Source organism: Bos taurus, chromosome 10 (genome assembly GCF_002263795.3).
Source record: "Bos taurus isolate L1 Dominette 01449 registration number 42190680 breed Hereford chromosome 10, ARS-UCD2.0, whole genome shotgun sequence".
NCBI lineage: Eukaryota > Metazoa > Chordata > Mammalia > Artiodactyla > Bovidae > Bos > Bos taurus.
The window spans coordinates 61,046,967-61,074,427 of NC_037337.1; the positions used below are offsets into that span (position 1 = coordinate 61,046,967).

At 39.9% G+C, this 27,461-nt stretch overlaps 1 protein-coding gene across 4 annotated transcripts in view; it reads right to left on the reverse strand.

The window, feature by feature from the left end:
* Positions 1 to 27,461, reverse strand: part of GALK2 (galactokinase 2) — a 155,926-nt gene that overhangs the window by 122,357 nt on the left and 6,108 nt on the right. Inside the window, exons 1-2 of one of the 4 annotated variants that reach the window (XM_059890523.1) lie at positions 18,921 to 19,089; positions 9,830 to 9,912 (exon numbers count right to left, since the gene is read on the reverse strand). Coding sequence is in view for 2 of the 3 variants with exons in the window: in XM_005211830.5 (XP_005211887.1) it covers positions 18,755 to 18,906 (152 nt within the window). In the remaining variant the exon portion in view is untranslated. 4 annotated transcript variants of the gene reach the window in all.

Consider the following 27,461-nt stretch of genomic DNA (forward strand, 5'->3'; position numbering starts at 1 on the left):
AGCCAACTTTTTCACTCTCCACTTTCACTTTCATCAAGAAGCTTTTTAGTTCCTCTTCACTTTCTGCCATAAGGGTGGTGTCATCTGCATATCTGAGGTTATTGATATTTCTCCCGGCAATCTTGATTCCAGCTTGTGTTTCTTCCAGTCCAGCATTTCTCATGATGTCCTCTGCATAGAAGTTAAATAAACAGGGAGACAATATACGGCCTTGATGTACTCCTTTTCCTATTTGGAACCAGTCTGTTGTTCCATGTCTAGTTCTAACTGTTGCTTCCTGACCTGCATACAGATTTCTCAAGAGGCAGATCAGGTGGTCTGGTATTCCCATCTCTTGAAGAATTTTCCACAGTTTATTGTTATCCACACAGTCAAAGGCTTTGGCATAGTCAATAAAGCAGAAATATATGTTTTTCTGGAACTCTCTTGCTTTTTCCATGATCCAGCAGATGTTGGCAATTTGATCTCTGGCTCCTCTGCCTTTTCTAAAACCAGCTTGAACATCAGGAAGTTCATGGTTCACATATTGCTGAAGCCTGGCTTGGAGAATTTTGAGCATTACTTTACAGGAGACTACAATTCTAATTCCAATGGGGCTTCTACTTCAATGCTAAAGTTTGGAAAATCATTTTCCCTTGGATCCTCATCTGTAAGATTAGAAAATTTGAACTAGATATTCCTTATGGTGATCGCAGCCATGAAATTAAAAGACACTTACTCCTTGGAAGGAAAGTTATAACCAACCTAGATAGCATATTCAAAAGCAGAGACATTACTTTGTCAACAAAGGTCCGTCTAGTCAAGGCTATGGTTTTTCCAGTAGTCATGTATGGATGTGAGAGTTGGACTATAAAGAAAGCTGAGCACCGAAGAACTGATGCTTTTCAACTGTGGTGTTGGAGAAGACTCTTGAGAGTCCCTTGGACTGCAAGGAGATCCAACCAGTCCATTCTAAAGGAGATCAGTCCTGGGTGTTCTTTGGAAGGAACTGAAGTACTTCCAGTACTGAAGTACTGAAGCTGAAGCTGAAACTCCAGAACTTTGGCTACCTCATGTGAAGAGTTGACTCACTGGAAAAGACTCTGATGCTGGGAGGGATTTGGGGCAGGAGGAGAAGGGGACGACAGCAGATGAGATGGCTGGATGGCATCACCAACTCGAGGGACATGAGTTTGAGTGAACTTTGGGAGTTGGTGATGGACAGGGAGGCCTGGCGTGCTGCAATTCATGGGGTCACAAAGAGTTGGACACAACTGAGCAACTGAACTGAACTGATTCCTTATAGGCCCCTCCCAGATCAAAAAGGCTTATATTTAATAATTTTATGCTGTTAAATCATCTCAAGTCACTTCTATGAAGACCTACCACTGTTTGTAGTCCCACAATATGTTGTATCTGAGTAATAACAGCAAGACAGTAAATATCTAATAGACCTACCATATTCAAGACATTCATTAATTAAATAATTGATCTTAAAAATCAACTAGTTACAATAAACAAAATCATACCAAAAAATTTAAGGAAAAAGGAAATTTATTAAAATGATAAAAAGATACACTGAATATTCTTGGAAGTTATTCAAGATGTCCTCCTAAAATTGGGACAGCCATCCCAAACTCTATTTACAGATGGGTGGGGCTGTGTTTCCTCCCTGTTGATTGTTTGGTCTGGAGCCTGCAGGCCATTGGGTGGGGCTAATGGTGGCCTCCAGGAGAGTTCACCATCAGGGTCCTTGATCCTGCAGTGAGCCACAGCTACCCCCTGCCTCCAAAGGAGACCCTCCAATACTAGCAGGTAAGTCTACCCCAGTACCCTACAGGGTCACTGCTTTTTTCCCCTCTGGGTCCTGGTGTGCAAAAGACCCTGTGTGCTCCCTCCAAGAGTGGAGTTTCTGTTTCCTCCAGGCTTGTGGAATTCCTGTGATCAAACCACACTGGCCTTCAAAGGCAGATTCTCTGGGGGTTCCTCTTCCTGTTGCCGGACCTCAAGGCTGGGAAGCCTGACATGGGGCTCATTCTTTCACTTCTGTGGGAGAATTTCTGTGGTATAATTGTTTTCCAGTTTGTGAGGCACCCATCCAGAAGGTATGGATTAGATTTTATCACAATTATGCCCCCCCCATCTTGTTGTGGCCTCTTCTTTGTCTTTGGAAGTAGGGTATTTTTTGGTAGGTTCCAGGACTTTTGGAAATAGCTGTTCAGCAGTTAGTTGTGACTTTGGTGTTCTCATCAGAACAAGTGAGCTCACATCCTTCTCCACCAACTCGAGCCCTCCTGGGTCATCCAGGAACCCAGGCTGATGTTTGTTTTGTTTGTTTGTTTCTGTTTATTTATTTACGTTTGGTTGTTCTGGGTCTTTGTTGCTTTCCACAGACTCTCTCTAGTTGCAGCAAGTAGGTGCTACTATGGGTCGCAGTGTGTGAGCTTCTCATCATGGCAGCTTCTCTTGTGGATCACAGGCTCCAGGCGCATGGGCTTCAATAGTTGCAGCAGGTGGACTCAGTGGTTGTGGCTCTTGGGATCTAGAGCATGGGCTCAACAGTTGTGGTACATGGGCTCAGTTGCTCTGCAGCATGTGGAATCTTCCTGGGCCAGGGATCAAACTCGTGTCCCCCGCATTGGCAGGCAGGTTCTTATCCACTGCACCACCAGGGAAGTCCCAGAGCTGATGTCATAGTGGAATCTTCATCAGCATTCTGCATGCATTCAGATGCTAGCTTCTTGTATTTGTCCTACAGAGATGAAGAGTCTTTTAGATAGTCATTTAGATCATCTCCATTATAGATGATCATTCAAGGATATAAAGTCTTCTTCCTTCTCATTGCTTCACTATTCCAGACTTCTATCATTTTCTGCGTGCACAAAATAGACAAACCACTAGCTAAGAAAATGGGGGCTAATAAAACACAAAATAAGAAATGACAAGGATGAGACAACATTAAACAAAAGAAATTTTATAGGTCAAAAGAGGGACTTCCTTGGTGGTCCAGTGGCTAAGACTCCACACTTTCAATGCAGGGGGCAAGGGTTTGATCCCTGGTCAGAGAACTAGATCTTGTGTGCCACAACTGAAGATCCCACATGCTGCAAGTAAAACCTGGCATAGCCAAATAAATAATAAAAGAGTACTTTGTAGAAAAGCCAAGTATTCTCTATTTTGTCACCAACCAAACCACAGCACACCAGCTCCATCTCCTAACCACTACAAAAACCTCATGCTAGTCCCTTTTCCTGTTCTCTCAAGCCACTTTTGATCAATTTGGGTGGCCTGCTCCGCCCTCCCCAGAAAATCTCATTATGTGAATAATAAACTTTTCATACCCTCTTCTTCATGTGGTATTACCAGTCTCAATATTCAAACCAAATTTGGGGGTGGGGGTCCATCCTGTTTCTGTGGGATAGCCACGATAGAAATCCTACAGAAAATGGATATTTCCTAGGGAAATACAATTTATAAAAACAGATCCATTTCCATAGAACAAGTAAATTCATCAAAGAACCACTGACACATATGCATTAAGCCCATATGTTTTACAAGAGAATTCTACCCAAGCATGAACATCAGATAGCCCATATGTTTCACAAGTTGTTCCAGAGCATGGAAAAACAAAGAAAAATTGTCTAATTCTTGTTATGAAGCAAGTGTAGTATGGATACCTAAACCAGATAAACATAGTCCAAGAAAACGCAACTACAGACTAATGTCACTTTTGAATATTAATGCAAATGTAATTAATAAAAGTTCAGTAAGTATAAGGCAGCACCACATTAAGAAAATAGTTCATGTCAAGTGGAATTAACTCCAGGAATGCAAAGTTGAAAATATTAGGATAATCCATTAAAATAATATATCATATTAAATCTAAGAAGAAAAAAATTATAGGACTACTTTCATAGATGCTAAGAAGTCATAAAATTCATTCCCAAAGGTGTTTCTATTTTTTCTTAATTATTCATTTTTGGCTGCACTGGGTCTCCGTTGATGCTTGCAGGCTCTCTCTAGTTGTGAGGAGCAGGGACTACTCTAATTATGGCTTGCAGGCTTTAGATTGCAGGCTCAGTAGTTGTGGCACACAAGCTTAGTTGCCCCACGACATGTGGAATCTTCCCTGGACCAAGGACTGAATCCAGGTCCCCTGCACTGGCAGGCAAATTCTTAACCACTGGACCACCAGGGAAGTCCCCAAAGGTGTTTATCTTAACGTGATTACATATATCTCAGTCTTGAATCCAAGAGCTAATGAGGAAATTCTAGAGACATTTCCACTAAGATCAAAAATGAGACAAAAATTTCCACTGTCTCCACATCTAATCACACAGTACTGGAGATACAGGTAATGCAATTAGACACTTCAGTTCAGTCACTCAGCCGTGTCCGACTCTTTGTGACCGCATGGACTGCAGCACACTAGGCTTCCCTGTCCGTCACCAACTCCTGGAGTTTGCTCAGGCTCATGTCCATCGAGTCAGTGATGCCATCCAACCATCTCATCCTCTGTCGTCCCCTTCTCCTCCTGCCTTCAATCTTTCCCAGAATCAGGATCTTTTCCAAGGAGTCAGTTCTTCCAATCAAGTGGCCAAAGTATTGGAGTTTCAGCTTCAGCAACAGTCCTTCCAATGAATATTCAGGACTGATTTCCTTTAGAATTGACTGGTTGGATCTCCTTGCAGTCCAAGAGATCTCAAGAGTCTTCTCCAACACCACAGTTCAAAAGCATCAATTCTTCAGCGCTCAGCTTTCTTCATACTCCAACTCTCACATCCACACATGACTACTGGGGAAACCATAGCCTTGACTAGATGGACCTTTGTTCATAAAGTAATGACTCTGCTTTTTAATATATTGTCTAGGTTGGTCACAGCTTTTCTTCCAAGGAGCAAGAGTCTTTTAATTTCACGGCTGCAATCACCATCTGCAGTGATTTTGGAGCCCAAAAAAATAAAGTCTCTCACTGTTCCATTGTTTCCCCATCTATTTGCCATGAAGTGATGGGACTAGATGCCATGATCTTAGTTTTCTGAATGTTGAGTTTTAAGCCAACTTTTTCATTCTCCTCTTTCACTTTCATCAAGAGGCTCTTTAGTTCTTCTTCGTTTTCTACCATAAGGGTGGTGTCACCTGCATATCTGAGGTTATTGATATTTCTCCTGGCAATCTTGATTCCAGCTTGTGCCTTATCCAGCCTGGTATTTTGCATGATGTACTCTGCATATAAGTTAAATAAGCACGGTGACAATATACAGCCTTGATGTACTCCTTTTCCTATTTGGAACCAGTCTGTTGTTCCATGTCCAGTTCTAACTGTTGCTTCCTGACCTGCATACAGATTTCTCAGGAGGCAAGTAAGGTGGTATTCCCATCTCTTGAACAATTTTCTACAGTTTGCTGTGATCTAGAGTCAAAGATTTTGGCGTAATCAATAAAACAGAAATGTTTCCAGATGTTTTTCTGGAATTCTCTTGCTTTTTCTATGATCCAAAGGATGTTGGCAATTTGATCATTAGACAAGAGAAATAAAAATCAAAAAAGAAGTAAAACTATCTCTACTTGGAGATAATACAGTAGGATATCTAGAGAATCCCAGAGGATTAACGCTAAAACCAACTTAATAAAAGAATTCACAAGGACAGCAGAATATAAAATAAACATCCAAACATGAATACCCTTCCTATGCATAAATAATCATCAGTTACGACTATAATGGAAGAATATACCTTATTCACAGCAACGAAAAAACACTAAGTATTTAGGAATAAACTTAACAAGAAATATGTAAAATTTATTTAAGAAAAGCTTTACACACTCTTGAAAGAGAGAAAATAGTTTCAAAGAAATGGAAAGACATCCCTTGTTCTTGGATAAAATGACCCAACATCATAAGGATAATTATTCCCAAGTTAATTTATAAATTTAACGCAATCCTCCCAAAAAATACCAACGAGCTTTTCTTATATAGACAAATTGATATAAAAATTCATGTGGAAAACTAATATGCAGAAACAGTGGATAAAACATTTAAAAAAAGAAACACTATCAGGAAGGAGTAACCCTACCAAACATTAAAACATACTATAAAGCTTCTGTAATGAAAACAGTGAAGTTTCAATACATATAGAGACAAGCAGACTTCAACAGAATAAAAGGTTCAAAAATAGATGCAAGTACATATAGAAATCCAGTCTATGAGGAAACTGGCATCTCACATCAAGACACAAAGTAATCAACAGTGCTAATACAACTGGTAAAATTTTCTGGAAAAGATAAAATTAGGTCCATCTCTTACACAGGAATAAACTCTAAGTGGATCAGGCACCAGGAAGAAATACACGTGAATTTCAGTATAACTCAACATAGAGAAAAGTTTCTCTAACTATGACTCAAAATTCTGAGGCAACTTTTAAACTGACAAATTTGACTACAAAAGATTTTTAGAAACATTTACATGGCAGAAAATGTCATAATCAAAATCAAAAGAAAACTAGCAAACTAAGGGAATATATTTACAGCATATGTTACAGATATATTCTTTATATTTTTTATAAAAACTCTGAAACCATAACACTCCTAGAACAGAACACAGACAGGATAATTCTTTGACATAAATCATAGCAATATTTTTTTAATTTATCTCTTAAGGCAAAAGAAATAACAGCAAAAAAAAAAAAAATAAATGATATCTAATTAAACTTAAATGCTTTTGCACAGCAAAATAAATTATCAACAAAATGAAAAAACAACCTACTCGATGGGAAAAAATATTTGCAAATGAAATGACCAATAAAGGGTTAATATCCAACATACATAAATAGCTAATACAACTATATATCAAAAGATAGTCCAATTAGAAAATCAGCAGAAAACCTGAATATATATATATATATACTTTTTTTTTTTTCAAATAAAGACACAGAGATGGCCACCAGGCACATGAAAAGATTGTCAACATGACTAGTCTTCAGAGAAATGCAAATCAAAACCACAACAAGATAGCACCTCACCCTTATCAGAATGGCTATCATCCAAAAGACACACATGTTAGCAAGGATGTGGAGTAAAAGGAATCACTGTTGGTGATTCCTACACTGTTGGTAGGAATATAATCTGGCACAGCCACTATGAGAAAAAGTATGTAGGCTCCTCAAAGAAACTAAAAATACAACTACCACATAATCCAGAAATTTCACTGCTGGGTATACATCCAAAGAAAATGAAAACACTAATTCAAAGAGATACATGTACTCCCAATGTTCATAACAGCATTCTTTACAATAACCAATATACAGAAATAACTGAAGTACCCATTAATAGATGAATATGATGGATATATATCTACACACACAGAGTGGAATATTACTCAGAAAAAGAATGAAAATCTGCCGTTTGCAATAATGTGGATAGACCTAGAGAATATTATGCTTAGTGAAATAAGTCAGAGAAAGACAAATACTCTGTTATCACCTACATAAGAGCCCTGGTGGCTGCGACGATGGCGCACAGGGCACGGGCGGCTGAGACAGCGCACAGGGTGCGACCGAGAGGAGCTACCCAACGTCCGAGGTCAGGGGCAGAAGACGGTAGGACCCCATGCCGGAGGGGCGGCAATCAAGACGAGTTACCCCACGTCCGAGGCCAGGGGCGGAGGCCAAGAGGAGCAACCCCACGTCCAAGGAGTGGTGGCTGCACAGGCGCAGGAGGGCCTTGAGGAGCTATTCCACGTTCAAGGTGAGGAGGGGCGGCGGTGAGGACATACCCCTCGTCCAAGGTAAGGAGCAGCAGCTGCGCTTTGCTGGAGCAGCCATGAAGAGATACCCCACGTCCAAGAAAGACAAACCCAAGTAAGAAGGTAGGTGTTGCAAGAGGGCATCAGAGGGTAGACACACTGAAACCATAATCACAGAAAACTAGTCAATCTAATCACACTAGGACCACAGCCTTGTTTAACTCAATGAAACTAAGCCATGCCCCTGGGGCCACCCAAGACGGGCAGGTCATGGTGGAGAGGTCTGACAGAATGTGGTCCACTGGAGAAGGGAATGGCAAACCACTTCAGTATTCTTGCCTTGAGAACCCCATGAACAGTATGAAAAGGCAAAATGGTAAGATACTGAAAGAGGAACACCCCAGGTCAGTAGGGCCCAATATGCTACTGGAGATCAGTGGAGAAATAACTCCAGAAAGAATGAAGGGATGGAGCCAAAGCAAAAACAATACCCAGTTGTGGATGTGATTGGTGATAGAGGCAAGGTCCGATGCTGTAAAGAGCAATACTGCATAGGAACCTGGAATGTCAGGTCCATGAATCAAGGCGAATTGGAAGTGGTCAAACAGGAGATGGCAAGAGTGAACGTTGACATTCTAGGAATCAGTGAACTAAAATGGGCTGGAATGGGTGAATTTAACTCAGATGACCATTATATCTACTACTGCAGGCAGGAATCCCTTAGAAGAAATGGAGTAGCCATCATGGTCAACAAGAGAGTCTGAAATACAGTACTTGGATGCAATCTCAAAAACGACAGAATGATCTCTGTTCGTTTCCAAGGCAAATCATTCAATATCACAGTAATCCAAGTCTATGCCCCTCAGTAACGATGAAGAAGCTGAAGCTGAATGGTTCTATGAAGACCTACAAGACCTTTTAGAACTAACACCCAAAAAAGATGTCCTTTTCATTATAGGGGACTGGAATGCAAAAGTAGGAAGTCAAGAAACACCTGGAGTAATAGGCAAATTTGGCCTTGGAATATGGAATAAAGCAGGGCAAAGGCTAATAGAGTTTTGCCAAGAAAATGCACTGGTCATAGCAAACACCCTCTTCCAACAACACAAGAGAAGACTCTACACATGGACATCATCAGATGGTCAACACTGAAATCAGATTGATTATATTCTTTGCAGCCGAAAATGGAGAAGCTCTATACAATCAGCAAAAACAAGACCAGGAGCTGACTGTGGCTCAGACCATGAACTCCTTATTGCCAAATTCAGACTTAAAATGAAGGAATTAGGGAAACCACTAGACCATTCAGGTATGACCTAAATCAAATCCATTATGATTATACAGTAGAAGTGAGAAATAGATTTAAGGGACTAGATCTGATAGATAGAGTGCCTGATGAACTATGGAACGAGGTTCGTGACATTGTACAGTAGACAGGGATCAAGACCATCCCCATGGAAAAGAAATGCAAAAAAGCAAAATGGCTGTCTGGGGAGGCCTTACAAATAGCTGTGAAAAGAAGAGAAGCAAAAAGCAAAGGAGAGAAGGAAAGATATAAGCATCTGAATGCAGAGTTCCAAAGAATAGCAAGAAGAGATAAGAAAGCCTTCTTCAGCGATCAATGCAAAGAAATAGAGGAAAACAACAGAATGGGAAAGACTAGAGATCTCTTCAAGAAAATTAGAGATACCAAGGGAACATTTCATGCAAAGATGGGCACAATAAAGGACAGAAATGGTATGGACCTAACAGAAGAGGTAGATATTAAGAAAAGGTGGCATGAATACACAGAAGAACTGTACAAAAAAGATCTTCACAACCCAGATAATCACGATGGTGTGATCACTGACCTAGAGCCAGACATCCTGGAATGTGAAGTCAAGTGGGCCTTAGAAAGCATCACTACAAACAAAGCTAGTGGAGGTGATGGAATTCCAGTGGAGCTTTTCAAATCCTGAAAGATGATGCTGTGAAAGTGCTGCACACAATATGCCAGCACATTTGGAAAACTCAGCAGTGGCCACAGGACTGGAAAAGGTCAGTTTTCATTCCAATCCCAAAGAAAGGCAATGCCAAAGAATGCTCAAATGACCGCACAATTGCACTCACCTCACACGCTAGTAAAGTAATGCTCAAAATTCTCCAAGCCAGGCTTCAGCAATACGTGAACCGTGAACTTCCAGATGTTCAAGCTGGTTTCAGAAAAGACAGAGGAGCCAGAGATCAAATTGCCAACATCCACTGGATCATGGAAAAAGCAAGCGAATTCCAGAAAAGCATCTATTTCTGCTTTATTGACTATGCCAAAGCCTTTGGCTGTATGGATCACAATAAACTGTGGAAAATTCTTCAAGAGATGGGAATACCAGACCACCTGACCTGCCTCTTGAGAAACCTATATGCAGGTCAGGAAGCAACAGTTAGAACTGGACATGGAACCACAGACTGGTTCCAAATAGGAAAAGGAGTACGTCAAGGCTGTATATTGTCACCCTGCTTATTTAATTTATATGCAGCATACATCATGAGAAACGCTGTGCTGGAAGAAGCACAAGCTGGAATCAAGATTGCCAGGAGAAATATCAATAACCTCAGATATGCAGATGACACCACCCTTATGGCAGAAAGTGAAGAGGAACTAAAAAGCCTCTTGATGAAAGTGAAAGAGGAGAGTGAAAAAGTTAGCTTAAAGCTCAACATTCAGAAAACTAAGATCATGGCATCTGGTCCCATCACTTCATGGGAAATAGATAGGGAAACAGTGGAAACAGTGTCAGACTTTATTTTTTTGGACTCCAAAATCACTGCAGATGGTGACTGCAGCCATGAAATTAAAAGATGCTTACTCCTTGGAAGAAGAGTTAGGACCAACCTAGATAGCATATTCAAAAGCAGAGACATTACTTTGCCAACAAAGGTTCGTCTAGTCAAGGCTATGATTTTTCCTGTGGTCATGTATGGATGTGAGAGTTGGACTGTGAAGAAAGCTGAGCGCTGAAGAATTGATGCTTTTGAACTGTGGTGTTGGAGAAGACTCTTGAGAGTCCCTTGGACTGCAAGGAGATCCAACCAGTCCATTCTGAAGGAGATCAGTCCTGGGTGTTCTTTGGAAGGACTGATGCTAAAGCTGAAACTCCAGTACTTTGGCCACCTCATGCGAAGAGTTGACTCATTGGAAAAGACTCTGATGCTGGGAGGGATTGGGGGCAGAAGGAGAAGGGGATGACAGAGGATGAGATGGCTGGATGGCATCACTGACTCGATGGACATGAGTCTGGGTGAAGTCTGGGAGTTGGTGATGGACAGGGAGGCCTAGTGTGCTGCGATTCATGGGGTCGAAAGAGTCAGACACGACTGAGCGACTGAACTGAACTGAACTGATCACCTACATGTGGAATTTAAAAAGTAAAACAGATGAATGTATATAACAAAACATAAACAGACTCACAGATATAGAGAACAAGTAAGTGATTACCAGTGGGGAGAAGGAAGCAAAGAGGAGCAAGATAGGGCCATGGGATTAAGAGACATAACTACTAAGTATAAAATAGATAAGCAACAAGGATATATTGTACAGCAAAGGGAAATACAGCTGATTATTTTGTAATAACTTTAAATGGAATATAATCTATAAAAATATTGAATCACTATGTTGTACACCTAAAACAAATATAACATTGTAAATCAACTACAATTCTAAAAACTCAAAAACTGAAGTGAAAAATTAACAAAAATCTGACAGAAAAATGTGCAAAAGAACAGAAAATCCATACTAAGAGTAGTTCATAAATGAACCTTAAGCACATGAAATTAGAGACATGCAAATTAAAACTACACCAAGATACCAGAAGACTGAATATTAAAAAGTAACAACACACTCTGTTGGTGAGGTTCTGTGGAAAGAGGTACTGGGTTGGGAATGCAAAGCAGGACAACACATTTGAGGGTGAATTGGGCAAAACTTTGTATCTAACAAAAATACATTGGCACTAAATTTTACCCAACAAGCTTATGTGAAAAATCTTCCCTAAAGGTATTCTCCAGCAATATGAAAATACATATTCATGAGATTATTCATTACAGAATTGTAACTGCAAAACACCAGAAACAACCTGCATGTATGCGTGCTAAATTGCTTCTTACAAGTCCGACTCTTTGCAATCCCATGGACTATAGCCCACCACGCTACTCTGTCCAAGGAATTGTTCAGGCAAGAACACTGGAATGGGTTGCCATTTCCTCCTCCAGAGGATCTTCCCTACCCAGAGATCGAACCCTCCTCTCTTACATCTCCTGCACTGGCAGGCAGGTTCTTTACCACTAGTGCCACCTGGGAAGATAAGGTATGGTCTATTTACAAAATGAAGTAATATGAAATTATTAAAAAAGAATATAGCTTCTAGAAATTTTTATCAAGTGATTGTCATAAAATTTTGTTATAAGAAAGAAGCAAAGTGAAGCACTGAGATGGCCTAGAAGCATTAACATCCCAATAGCAATGAGCATCCAGTGTTTAGATCTTGGTTTCAAAAGAAATCAGGATTCGGAAGAAATAATTCCAGAGCTGGAGCAGGGACAGTATAGTACAATCTTGGAACATATTGTTGTGGCAGAAAGTAAAGTGCTCACAATAACAGTAACATGTCAGAAGGACACAGGAGCCCACAGAAATAAGTTCCCACTACTCAAACTGATATGCAGATGATATCACCCTTATGGCAGAAAGTGAAGAGAAACTAAAAAGCCTCTTCATGAAAAGTGAAAGAGGAGAGTGAAAAAGTTGGCTTAAAGCTCAACATTCAGAAAACTAAGATCATGGCATGTGGTCCCATCACTTCATGGGAAATAGATGGGGAAACAGTGGAAACAGTGTCAGACTTTATTTAGGGGGGCTCCAAGATCACTGCAGATGGTGACTGCAGCCATGAAATTAAAAGACGCTTACTCCTTGGAAGGAAAGTTATGACCAACCTAGATAGCATATTCAAAAGCAGAGACATTACTTTGCCAACAAAAGTCCATCTAGTCAAGGCTATGGTTTTTCCAGTGGTCATGTATGGATGTGAGAGTTGGACTGTGAAGAAAGCTGAGCGCTGAAGAATTGATGCTTTTGAACTGTGGTGTTGGAGAAGACCCTTGAGAGTCCCTTGGACTGCAAGGAGATCCAACCAGTCCATTCTGAAGGAGATCAGTCCTGGGTGTTCTTTGGAAGGACTGATGCTAAAGCTGAAACTCCAGTACTTTGGCCACCTCATGCAAAGAGTTGACTCATTGGAAAAGACTCTGATACTGGGAGGGATTGGGGGCAGGAGGAAGGGGATGACAGAGGATGAGATGGCTGGATGGCATCACTGACTCGATGGACATGAGTTTGGGTGAAGTCTGGGAGTTGGTGATGGACAGGGAGGCCTGGCGTGCTGCAATTCATGGGGTTGCAAAGAGTCGGACCCGACTGAGCGACTGACCTAACTGAACTGACCCAAACTGAGGAGTTAAAATTCCCCATCCCTGCTTGACTTTGACAGGAGAAACAGAAAACAGAAACATACAAAGTAGTTGGAAATAATCCCCTTAACAAGACCCAGAAAAGACTATGTGTTAGTCCTGTAAGACCTTTAAAAAAAAATTTTTTTTTTTCATAAATGGTTCTAATAGAAGTGGTGGAAAGCCTTCCCATCCAATTTTGGGAATAGTATAACCCTTCTACTAACACTTACAAATAGCCCCCAAAAGCAAACTATAGGCTACTCTCACTTGTTAAAATGGTATAAAAAAATCTAAATAAAATATTGGTAAATTTAATCCAACATAGATTATTTTATAATATATGTGACCAGAGCTTTTTCCAGGAATATGAAGTAGTACTAGGAACTATGTTGATTAAATATACTATTCTAACTTAATAAAAAGGGAAAAAACTCGATAACTCCATGATCTTCTCAAAATAAGCAGACACATATGTATACATATATGTATGTATATATGGGGCTTCCCTGATAGCTCAGTTGGTAAAGAAACTGCCTGCAATGCAGGAGACCCCAGTTCGATTCCTGGGTCAGTAAGATCCCTTGGAGAAGGGATAGCTCCATGATCTCAAAATATGCAGATATATATACATACATATATTTATGTATATATAGAGCTTCCCTGATAGCTCAGTTGGTAAAGAAACTGCCTGCAATGCAGAAGACCCCAGTTCGATTCCTGGGTCAGTAAGATCCCTTGGAGAAGGGATAGCTCCATGATCACAAAATATGCAGATATATATATACACATATATTTATGTATATATAGAGCTTCCCTGGTAGCTCAGTTGGTAAAGAATCTACCTGCAATGCAGGAGACCCTGGTTTAATTCCTGGGTTGGGAAGATCCCCTGGAGAAGGGATAGGCTACCCACTCCAGTATTACTGGGCTTCCCTTGTGGTACAGCTGGTAAAGAATCCACCTGCAATGTGGGAGACCTGGTTCAGTCCCTGGGTTGGGAAGATCCCCTGGAGAAGGGAAAGGCTTCCCACTCCAGTATAATTCAATAGACATTCCCAAGTTTTTAACAAAAGTTTAAATTTAAAATAAAATAGCTCTTGACATACTAGAAAAAAAGAAAATGTCCTTAATTTAATCAAGGCTACTTGCCAGAAATAGCAAACATCACATATTTGATGACAAAAATATTAAAAGCTTTCCCATTAAAATAAAAATCAAGACAAGGATACTATCATTCAACACTGTAACACACTACATAAAATATAAAATGTCTACACAACAAAAACATAAAGTCAAAGGAAAATTGTTAAACTGGGAATAATATACCTAAAACATATAAAACATCATACGGGTTTATTCAAAAATATTCATTCAAAACATACATACATACATAAGGAGTTTCTAAAAACTAACTAGAATCAGACAATCTAATAACATCTTTTTGGGAGGTGGCAGGGCCATTTGGCAGCAACTATTAAATTTTTATTTTTATTTTTTGAAACTGCCAAAATTTTAAATGTTTATTACCTTTGACCCGGTTCCATTTTCATGAACGAGCTTAAGGAAACATAAAAAATGCTTAAGGATAAATGTATAAAGATTTTTACTGCAGCAATGCAGCAATATTTGTGAGTGAAAAATTGGAAACTTCAATGTATACTCTAATAATTGAGTGGTTAAATAATCATATTAGTACTATGAAATTGTCATTAAAAAATAAAATATATCTTTATGGAGTGATATATCAGAATCTCTAAGAAATATTATTAAGTGGAAAAAAGTAAATTACAGAAAACCAAATATGATTCTACTTATATGAATATAATACAATTTTTATAAAAATGTTAACAATATGATAAAGATACAATGATACCAAAAGGATACAATGATATCACAAGGAAACAAAACAAATGAAACTTCCAAGAAGGGAAGTAAGTATTGGCAGTAAGGATAAGAATCAGATCATAAGAATAAGAACTGTAGGGTTTTCAGGCTTTACTAACTATACTTTTAAAAAATTCAAATCTTTCATATTAAGAATGTGTTTATACAGCACCATTAATCATAGAGCCAAAAGGTGGAAGCAACCGAAATGCCCATCAATTGATGAATGAGTAAACAAAATGTTGTATGTCAAACAACAGAATATTATTCAATCATAAAAAGGAATGACATATTGATAACATGTTACAACATGGTTGAACCTTGAAACATTGTATTAAGTGAAAGAAGCCAGTCACACACTTAGACAAAAACATATTATCTGATTCCATTTATTTGAATGGTCTAGAATAAGTAACAGAGAAGGCAATGGCAACCCACTCCAGTACTCTTGCCTGGAAAATCCCATGGATGGAGGGGCCTGGTAGGCTGCAGTCCATGGGGTCGCTAAAAGTCGGACATGACTGAGCGACTTCACTTTCACTTTTCACTTTCATGCACTGGAGAAGGAAATGGCAACCCACTCCAGTGTTCTTGCCTGGAAAATCCCAGGGATGGGGGAGCTTGGTGGGCTGCCGTCTATGCGGTCGCACAGAGTCAGATACAACTGAAGCGACTTAGCAGCAGCAGCAGCAGAATAAGTAAATCTACAAAGAGTACATTAGAATTTGCTTAGGGCTTGCAGGTATTAAGGAAGTGAAAGCTTAACAGATGCAGAGTTCTTTGTGGGGGGTGGGGATGGGAATGTTCTAAGTTTGATTATGGTGATGGTTGCACAATCCTGTGAATATACCAAAAATGATTTAATTGTAAATTCTAAACAATTGAACTATATAGTATGTGAATTATATATCAATAAAGCTGTTACCAAAAAGCAATAATAATCTAACAATTTAAAATTTAATCTCATGGGACTTCCTTGTGGTCTAGTGGTTAAGAATCCACCTTCTAATACTGGGGATGCGGAATCAATCCCTGATGAGGGAACTGGGATCTCATGTACCATGGGGAAACTAAGCCTGTGTACCACAACTAAGACCTGGTGTAAGCAAGCTTAAAAAATAAATAATAAAATAAAAACTTTAAAAAACTAAAAAAAAAAAAAAATTTTTTTAATAAAATTTAATCCCAAAGAGAAGGAAAAGAGAAGAGAATGCACAGAAACTTAGATCAGTAGTTCATTTTATCAGGAGTGAATTCAGTTAAATCTAGATAGTATGTCTATAAACTGATCTATTTAGAACAGTGGTTCTAAATGCAAAGAAATGCTAAGAATGAAAACTTAGAACAGTGGGATCTGAAGTACAGGAAGCAAGCAAGATTGGGATACAGAAAAAGAAATTAGAGTTTCTACTTCTATTTGATTTTTTTTAATGAATAAAAAAGAAATTAAGTTTACTAAAATATATGACATGGTTGACTAGTCCCTTTACTCAGAAAGTCATGTGCCCTGGTGGCTCAGATGGTAAAGCATCTGCCTGCAATGCGGGAGACCCGGGTTCGATCCCTGGATCAGGAAGATCCCCTGGAGAAGGAAATGGCAACCCACTCCAGTACTTTTGGCTGGAAAATCCCATGGATGGAGAATCCTGGTGGAGTACAGTCCATGGGGTCGCAAAGAGTTGGACACGACTGAACAACTTCCTGTTCTAAAAAAAAAAAAAAAAAGTGCCCTGTGAAGCTGAAAAGGCATTGCCAACTAAAATTGACACCTGCCATCTACCTCTATAAGGATTAAATGCAAGCTGCTGTGACCATTGACCCTCAACATACCCTGAAAGGAGTTCAGGGTGGAGATCAGGAATGAGGCACTTGATGCTCTGGGAAAAACCGGCAGAACAGGCCTTCAGACAGATATTTTCAGAAGAGTTTATGAGTCCAATTCTTGCATCTCCTCAGATTTAGAAAAGTATTAACATCCTTCATGGTGGCATCTGCTCCTTGTGACTAGCAGTAACCTTCATGAGACTAGCAGCAACTTTCTGCAAAATAATGTTTGCTTGATAGCAAGTAGTCCACTTCACCAAAATCACACACATATTGACCTTCCACCCTACCTCTTCAGAGCAGTTTCTAAGAGTTATCTGAAATGCTGCCTCCAAGGCTATCGTCCTCATTATGCCCCAAATAAAACTTAACTCACAACTCTCATGTTGTGTGTTTTTCCAGTTGACAGTATGCTGAAGAAAGAGCAGAAGTTCCAAAAAAGGACAATCTGATAATGGGACACTCATGCATGTTTTTCCCTTTCAGCATATTGTAACATATGAACAGTTAGGTGGGTTTGTAGATATACTCTCTAGACTTAACTGGACTCACTCCTGATAAAATGAATAAGTGGCTCAAACATTGCTTGAAGTTAATAACTGTATTAAGTGGAAAACAAGAAAATGGCAAAAGGCACCCTTACTGGACTACTATATGACCTCTGCCGTAGCTAGCACAGAACACTAAACATTAACAAGTGTCTGCTGCATAAACAACTGGGCTTCCCAGGTGGTGCCAGTGGTAAAGAGCCCTCCTGACAATGCAGGAGACATAAGAGACGCAGGTTGGATCCCTCGGTCAGGAAGATCCCCTGGAGGAGGGCATGGCAATCCACTCCAGTATTCTTGCCTGAAAAATCCAACAGACAGAGGAGCCTGGCGGGCTACAGTCCTCAGGGTCACAAAGAGTCAGACACAACTGAAGCAACTTAACACACATGCATGCATGGATAAATACTGTAAAGGTCCTTTAAGGCAAGAAACAACTCAAAGGAAATTTAGTAAACAGTTCTTCACTTTTAGTACGTTACCATCCCCCTTCTCATAGGGTAACTATAGAAATATCAAGCATTATGACTAAAATGGCATAAAATGGAAACACAGAATAATATATGACACTTGTAACTCATCCAAGGTTGTGCTGGTCTCCAGAATCAAAAAGAACATATCTTTCTCATAACTAAAGACCCACTCTTTTATGTTTCAAGGGTGAAAAAGCATTTTCAAGTTTTAGTATGCTGTAATATTGTTAACTGTCACATGACAGTCATAAACCAGGAAGTAGAGAGAACTTTAAGACTTAATTATAGAGAAAAAAGTTAACAGAGAACAAATACTAAAACTTAGGAACAACGAAAGGGGAGCAAAGCCAACCTTAGAAAAGCAATAGAGCTAATACCCAGCAGGTGGAGATTTCATTCTATGAGATTTCTGTCCTATGTCACAAACAAGTATTTCCATTAAGTATTTGCAAGATGACCGCAAATGCAAATAACCCCAGGTGGTATCACTTAAGCTGGTAATTATTCTGTAGCTAGGTACTGGCAGCAGATTAATTCCCTAAGTGAAGGTGCATAGGTTCCATGATTTGTTTAAAAGGATGCAGAGACCAAGGGGGTTTTTTGGTTTGGGGGTCATTTTCCTGTTTTTGTTTTGGCTGTATTTGATTGCTTTCAATATTTTAAAAGGAAGACTTTAAAAAGTACTATCAGCTGGCAGGCAAAACAAAGAAAGAAGAGGCTGAAAATTAATTTGGGTTTTTCTGCTGAAGCCCAGCAAAAAGTGTCCCACCCTTCTGCAAGGGAAAGAAGGATCTGCGTGGGTGAAGCAAGACACACACCTTGGTAGTGAACAAGGTTGGACAGACTTTACGGCGCGGTCCCAGCCAAGTGACCTTGTAACATCCCAAGGATTCTGTCTGCTTCTGGAAGAGCCGAAAGCCCTGACAGCCTCTACATCTATCCAACCCAAGCAATCCGAAAGCGCGGGCATGTCCTCTCCCCCACCTGGGATGTTCCGCCACTTGGACTCGACGCACGGCAGGGCACTCCGTAGCCATATTTTGCTAATCCTTCTTTATTCTGCAGTTTCAACCGGCGAAGCAAGACTTCCGAGGTAATCACGGGACATCTGCAGCAGGAGCCCTTTCTTCCGGGAGACACCGGCATTCACCCCGCGGAAATCCTGCCTCTTCGCTGAGGTGGCTGCTTCCAGTCGGCCCCTCCCGTGGCTCCTCCTCCCTGGGCTCTGGGGCTCGGAGCCTTCCCGACAGCTGTCAGGTATTTCGGCCTTGCTGCTCTGAGCCCCTGAGCCCAGCACAGATAAGGAGGTTTTCTTTCTGCATCCTGGACATAAGTCTGAGCACAGAATTATAACTTGGCACCTTAGTTTGCTTTTATTATTATTATTATTGTTAGAGGGTCTTTTTTTTTTTTTTTCTTTAATGGCCAGCAGCAACTTCCTCAAAATAACACTAAAATATTTACTTATTTCTTCTTAAATAGATTACTTCAAAAATTAGACTATCAAATTGATGTGGAGCTTGACATAAACATATTTGCATTTATTTCCAGAATAGAGGCATTGGTGGGCCTTCCCAGAACATAATAATTAAAAGAAGAAAATACATGGCTTTCCAAATGCCAGATACTCTTGCTTTTTCACTTGCCTAGAGACATCTCACTGTATCTCAAGAAGCACACCACCCCCATCCACCTCGTCACTCTTATTATATTACTGCTTTCCTTCATTGTTCTCACAACTTCCACGTATTTATTGTCTGTCTCACCACTTTCACCATCACTACCACTAGAAGGTAAACAACTTGAAGGTAGCAAGTGTGAATCCCCAGCACCCAGAACAGTACTTGGGAGACTGGTTTTCTAATCAGCAAGTAAGATGCGCTGAATGAATGACTGAAAGGTAAAGTGACTTGCCTTTAAGGTTGCACTGTTAATTGGTAGCAAAACTTGAATTAAACTGCAAGTCTATTAACGCTGTAGTGTACTTTGTATCTCTGAATGCTGAGACTAAACCCATGTGAAGCCAGGTACCGATACACCTATTCTAAGTTTTCCTATTTGAAGAAGTTTGGGCTGACATGCCCAAAACAATAAGATTACTGGCATACCCCAGAGACATTCAACAATTTGCCATTCCTGAACTTCTATATGTGTGTGTTGGGGAAGGGTAAAAGGGAAATGAAGGCTGAAGTATGAATTGACAGTGTCAAAGACTAGCTAAAAGGACTGTATCTCCCGGCACCCTGAGCTGTTACTGTAAATGAAACATCATAGAAACAACATTGGTCTGGTCTCAGAGCTGCTGCTGCTACTGCTGCTAAGTTGCTTCAGTCGTGTCCGACTCTGTGCGACCCCATAACGGCAGCCCACCAGGCTCCGCCATCCCTGGGATTCTCCAGGCAAGAACACTGGAGTAGGTCGCCATTTCCTTCTCCAATGCATTAAAGTGAAAAGTGAAAGTGAAGTCACTCAGTCGTGTCCGACTCTTTGCGACCCCATGGACTGCATCCTACCAGGCCCCTCTGTCCATGGGATTTTCCAGGCAAGAGTACTGGAGTGGGTGGCCATTGCCTTCTCCAGGTCTCAGAGCTCCTCTCTCACTATTATTTCAGTCCCTCCTTATCACTTTGAAATGAAGCAGTTATATCTCTGTTTTTGAACCCCAATAAATCCCAGTAGGATGGTTATTGTGGTTTACTCTTGAGTAGAAGGCAATGGCACCCCACTCCAGTGCTCTTGCCTGGAAAATCCCATGGAAGGAGGAGCCTGGTAGGCTGCAGTCCATGGGGTCGCTAAAAGTCGGACACAACTGAATGACTCCGCTTTCACTTTTCACTTTCATGCACTGGAGAGGAAAATGGCAACCCACTCCAGTGTTCTTGCCTGGAGAATCCCAGGAATGGGGGAGCCTGATGGGCTGCCTTCTATGGGGTCGCACAGAGTCAGACACGACTGAAGTGACTTAGCAGTAGCAGTAGCAGCAAGGGTCACTTACTGTCATCTCTGTAAATAGGTTTGAATGTGGAAAGACCCTAAGTGAGAAAAAAAATGTAAAATTCTTAGGAACATCAGTAAATATGGGAAAGGAAAGTATGTCAGATATATTTCTAACACATTTTCTATGGTCATTGAAAAATAGGTAAATTTTGAAGTTCTGAAAATACTGTTTTAAAAATTGTCCCAAACAAGCTCATTTTATATGCTTTGTTTGTTCTCACAACTTGCAGGATCTTAGTTCCTGGACCAGGGATTGAACCCCAGACCTGGCCCCAGCAGTGAAAGCACCATAAAGGAAATCTCTGGCAGTCCTCAGCGCTTTCATTACTGGGGTCTAGGTTTAGGATTCAATCTCTGATTGGGGAACTAAGATCCTGCAAGTTGCACAGTGTGGCAAAAAGAAAGAGAAAGAAAATATTGACTATTGATACTCTCATTCATAAAAGAATATTTTCTATTAAATGTGTATTTGATGGTCAAATATTAACTCTGATAAATGAAACATGATGACAAATTATTAGGCAAATCTTGAATACATTTCTATTGTAGTCTCAGCAAAACTGATACAGACTAGAAAGCACCTTTTAGAGCAACTAGTAAAACTCGCTTTTTTGAAATGATGGCCCCAAAGTGAAAGAGTAAAGGCTGGAATGAAAACCCAGGTCCTAGACTCCTACCCCAGCCTATTCTGAATGTGTGACCTCTGGTGAGACCCTGAGACCTTACTGAAGTATGCTTTAAAAAATTATTGAGACAATTAGTAACTTTTGTCCCCAAATTAAAGTGTATACATTGTAATTTTAATAAAACATTGCTCTTAAAATAACTTATTTTCAAACTACTAAAGAACTCCTAATAGAAACCAAAAACCAAAATTAACATTGCTTTCTTATGCTATCTTCCTTATGCCAGGCTTCCTGATATTTAAGTAAGCATTTCACATATTATTATTCTCTTTAAATCTTCCCAACAACCTTATGAAGTGAAAAAATGCTGTTCTTTTTTCAATTTTAAGATATTCCTTTGGTCCTTATTAGACCTATCTGATTTCACAAATCTTGAACCTCTCAGTTCTTTATTTTTTCATTTGGTGTGCTCAAGTTGCTTCAGTCATGTCTGACTCTTTGTGACCCCATGGACTGTAGCTTGTCAGGCTCCTCTGTTCTTGAGATTTTTCAGGCAAGAACACTGGAGTGGAATGCAACCATTTCCTCCTCCAGGGCATCTTCCCGACCCAGGGATGGAACCTGCATCTCCTGCAGCTCCTGCACTGCATGCAGAATCTTTACTGTTGAGCCACCTGGGAAGCCCTTTTACACATGGCCACACTTACAATAAGGTTTAAAGTCTAAATTATAAACTAACATAAGAATAAGGATAGAGACGAAAGACTAGGGGTAGAGACAAGATAGGTATAGATTCTGAGAAGTAGGAAAAATGTGAAGGAAATAGGGGAAAGCTCTGGTTTAAAAGAAGTCAAAAGGAATAAACAAGAATCTCTGAAATCTGAAGTCAATTGTTAAAAAGTAGAAGTTTGATAGTCCCCAAAATTAAAAGGAGGTTGTATGGGGAATAGCAAAGGGAATACAGCTACAGCATTCCATGCACAAATTATCTGTCAATTGTCAGTTGAAGATTGTGCTGCTTTAGCTGACAGGGGAATCACAGAAGGATTAATGCAAAACATACTGGAAGAACTTGCTGATTTCGGTAAAGAAAAGAAACAAAAACGATCTTTGAATTATAGTATAATTGTGTCAGCTCCCTACTTGGACTCCACACATACCTCCTGCTGAAAAGTGCATTCAAGGACTTCCCTGGCAGTGCAGTGGTTTAAGACTCCATGTTTTGACTGCAGGGTATATGGGTTCCATCTTTGGTCAGGGAACAAAAATTCTGCATGTGGCATGGCCAAAAAAAAAAAGTGCGTTCATGACACAAAACTAGGGAGGTACGGTCACCATTTTGGGTGAGAATAAACATGAATGGGCATTAGAGATATGAAAATGGCAAATAACATTGCTAAGTTTGTGTAACTGCATTTAGCAAGAGATATTTTTCGAAAGCCAATGTAAAAAAAAGAAAGCTCTTATCATGCCTGTGTGCGTGCTTAGTCATTCATTCTCTTTTCGACGCCATGGACTGTAGCCTGCAAGGTTCTTCTGTTCATGGGATTTTCCAGGCAAGGTTATTGGAGTGGGTTGCCATTATCCTCCTGCAGGGGATCTTCCTGACCCCAGGGATCAAACCTGCATCTCCTGCATTGGCAGGCAGATTCTTTACCACTGAGCCACCTGGGAAGCCCCTCCTATCATGCCTATAAGGTGGAAATGTAATGAGATCATGCAAAGTGTACTTATCAGAGGTCCCCTCAAGAAACAGTGGGTATTAAATGTCAGTAGAAATAACATTTTGAAAAGCCACTTAGGTTGGTTGGTAAAATCAAGAGATATGCTCCAACAATAGTCAGCAATTTGCCTTTGAAGGAGAGAAAGTTCCTTCCCTGAGTAAAGTATATAATTTACAGCTGAATTGCATGACATATGTTATACTGTTTACTCCCCCAATTGATTTCTGGATCCATTTTTCACCCTTCTCTACCCTCCTGGAAACTGATCTCTAAAGATGGTACCTGGGCTCCTTTACCTCTGGCTTCTGGTTGGGATTGGTCACTAGCAGGATGTTAGAGGATAGTAAATAGAGAAATTGAGATATCTACCACTCCCCCTCTCCACTACAAACACACATAAATTCACCTGCTCCACCTTACCTTTGCCATAGTTATGGCAGTAGCTGTGTTTCCCTATAACCACAGCTGCTGTTGGAGGGTCCGTCTTCCAGGACTCCCTCTCTTGCTGGGCTCTGGTAAAACTATTTCTTCCCTCTGCCCCTTTAAGCCTTCAAGAAATGGGATTTCCAGACAGTTGCTAGTCCCTGTGTGTTTCACCATCCTTGTGGGGAAAGTTCCTCAGCCCCATCCCCTCTCTGTAAATAGTTCTTTCAGTAAACTCTTTTCAGTTACCACCCCACTTTCTCTCCAGTAAACCATGAGTTTCCTGTCCAGATTTGACTAATACAAAGAGTCCTCCGCTTTTCTGCCCTTTTAACATACAGTGTTCAGCTTAAGTAAATGTAGTAAAAAAAAAAAAAAATCTTTAGACAATTAGTCTGAAAGGACTCCAAATCATGAGCCTGTTTGGGGTAACCACATGTCTCAATCTAGCAGTGAGGAATCAGGAATGCTAGAATATACTTAAATACATCACATTTTCACTGAGAATGCTGAGTGTCAGGGGATTCAGAAATAAGTAAGATATTTATGTCCTCAAGGAGCTTTCAGTTTAATAAAGAATAAATACAAAATAATCATAATATAGGATAACATAAAATTATCAAAAACATATTTTTAAGGGTCAAATTCTGTTGGGAATCAAATGGTCTATTGCCTTTGATAAAACTGCCAAGACAATTCAATAAAGGATTATTTTTTTGGACAAATAATGCTGGAACAATCTGATAACCATATGCAGAAAAAAATAAACCTCTACATTTCCTTCACAGTATATACAAAAATTAAACTTGAACTAGGTCATAGATCTGAATGTACAAGTTTAAACTACATAAAACTTCCAGAAGAAAACATAAATCTTAGTACACCTGAGTGTGGCAAATAATCCTTAAATACAACAAAAAGCATAAAGAACACTTACAACTCAATAGTAGTAAGACAATCCAATTTAAAAGTGGGCAAAAGGATGCTCACTTTGGCAGCACATTTACTAAAGCAATCTAATTTTGTACATCAAAAGGGGGTTGGATAAAAAATATGTGGTACATATATACAATGGAATATTATTCAGCTGTAAAAAGAACAAAATAATGCCATTTGCAGCAACTAGAATGGACCTAGGGATTGTCACAATGAATGAAGTAAGACACAGAAAGACAAATATATGGCTTATATGTGGAATTTTTTTTAACAGGTACAAATGAACTTATTTACCAAACAGAAGTAGTCACAGATGGAGAAAACAAACTTATGGTTACCAGGGAATGGGTTGGGGGAATAAACTGAGAGATTGGGACTGACATATACACACTAGCACAGGAAACTACTCAATACTCTGTAATGGTCCATATGGGAAAAGAATCTAAAAAAGTAGACACATGTATAACTGATTCACTTTGCTGTACACAAGAAACTAACATGACATTGTAAATCAACTATATTCCAATATAAAAAAATAAAAATAAAATACAAAAGAAACTTAAAAAATGGTCAAAAGGACTGAGGAGATATCAATACTTCACCAAAGAAAAACTGATGGCAAATAAGCACATGAAAAGATATTCAGCATTAGTCACTAGGGAATGCAAATCAAAACCACAATTATACTCCTGCCAGAGTGGCTAAAATTAAGACAATTGACCACACTATGCGTTGACAAGGATGTGGTACAAGTAGAAATCTTATACAATGCTGGTGGATAATCAAAATGGCAAAAACAGTTGGGAAAACAATTTGAGAGTTTCTTAAAAAGTTAAACATAGACATATTTGCAATCCAATCATCCCACCACTAGATATTTACCTGCATTCATATCTATGGCTGCACAACAGCATTACCACAAACTTAGCAGTACAAAATAATACGGACTGCTTATCCACAGTTTCTGTGGTTCAGAAGTCAGGGAAGAGCATAGCTGGGTCATCTGCTTGAGGGTCTCACAAAGTCTTATCTAAGGCCCAACAGGGGAAGTTTTGATTTCCAAGATCACATGGTTGCTAGATGCTTTTTTTTTTTTAATTCATTATTTTCTTTTTGGCTGTGCTGGTTGTCTGTTGCTTTGTGCAGGCTTTCCCTAGTTGTGGTGTGCCTGCCTCTTGTGGTGATGGCTTGTCCTGTGGAACACCAGCCTAGTTGCTCCACGGCATATGGGATCCTCTTGGATTAGGGATGGAACCTGTGTCCCCTGAACTGGCAGGTGGATGGATTCTTATCCACTGCGCCACCAGGGAAGTCCCGCGAGCAGCTTTAATTCCATGTGCATCATCAGACTAAAAGTCAGTGTCTTGCTGACCATCGGCCAGGTAACCATCCTCAGCTTCTTGCCACGTGGTCTTTTACAACATGGTCAATGCTTTCTCAAAGTCAGCAAGGGAGACAGTCTCTCCTCAACAAGATGAGTTTATAAACTAGTGTAATGTAATCATATACACATAATCATGTACATCACCTTTGCTCTATCTTAATGGTTAGAAACAAGCCGCATTTATTTGTCAATTATAACTCAATAAAGCTGGGGGAGGGAACAAAGCAAACCACAGATCCCATCTACATTCAAGGTGGAAGGGACTACACAAGCACATGTACCTTAAGAGTCTGTCTACAACATTACTCAAGAGAAGTAAAACATATGTCCACACAAAAACTTGTAAACAAATACCTCTAATTATTTACATAAGCCAAAAACTGAGAAAAAAAAATCCTCAAATATCCATCAATAGGGACTGACTTCCCGGTGGCCCGGTGGTTAAGACTCTGTGTTTCCACTGCAGGGGGCACAGGTTCAATCCCTGGTCAGAGATCTAAGATCTAGCATGCCACACAGCATAGCAAAAAAAAAAAAAAAAAATTCAACAAGGGAAACCTCATCAACAGAAAGAAACAACCAGTTGATACATGCAACAACATGGATGAATCTCAAAATAATTATAATGACTGAAATAAATCAGGCAAAAGAGAATACGTATTATATGATTCATTTAAACAAAATTCCAGAAAATGTAACCTACAGTGACAAAAAGTAGATCAGTGGTTGCATAGGAAAAGTGAGGGGAGGAGAACCATTGATAATCAAGGGGCAATAGGGAAACTTCTGCAGTGATAAATAGTATCTTCATTATCTTGGTTGTAATGATGATTTCACAGGTATATATGCACGTCAAAATCATCAAACTGTGCATTTAATTGTGTATAGTTTCAGTTCAGTTCAGTCACTCAGTCGTGTCCAACTCTTTGCAACCCCATGAACTATAGCACACCAGGCCTCCCTGTCCATCACCAACTCCCGGAGTTTACTTGAACTTATGTCCATTGAGTCAGGGATGCCATCCAAGCGTCTCGTTCTCTGTCGTCCCCTTCTCCTCCTGCCAATCTTTCCCAGCATCAGGGACTTTTCCAATGACTCAGTTCTTCGCATCAGGTGGCCAAAGTATTGGAGTTTCAGCTTCAACATCAGTCCTTCCAATGAATATTCAGGATTGATTTCCTTTAGGAAGGACTGGTGGGACGTCCTTGCAGTCCAAGGGGCTCTCAAGAGTCTTCTCGAACACCACAGTTCAAAAGGATTAATTCTTCGGCACTCAGTTCTTTATAGTCCAGCTCTCACATCCATACATGACCACTGGAAAAATCATAGCCTTGACTAGACATACCTTTGTTGACAAAGTAATGTCTCTGTTTTTTAATATAGCTGTCTAGGTTGGTCTAGTTGCTGTCTATCTTTCCTTCCAAGCAGTAAGCAC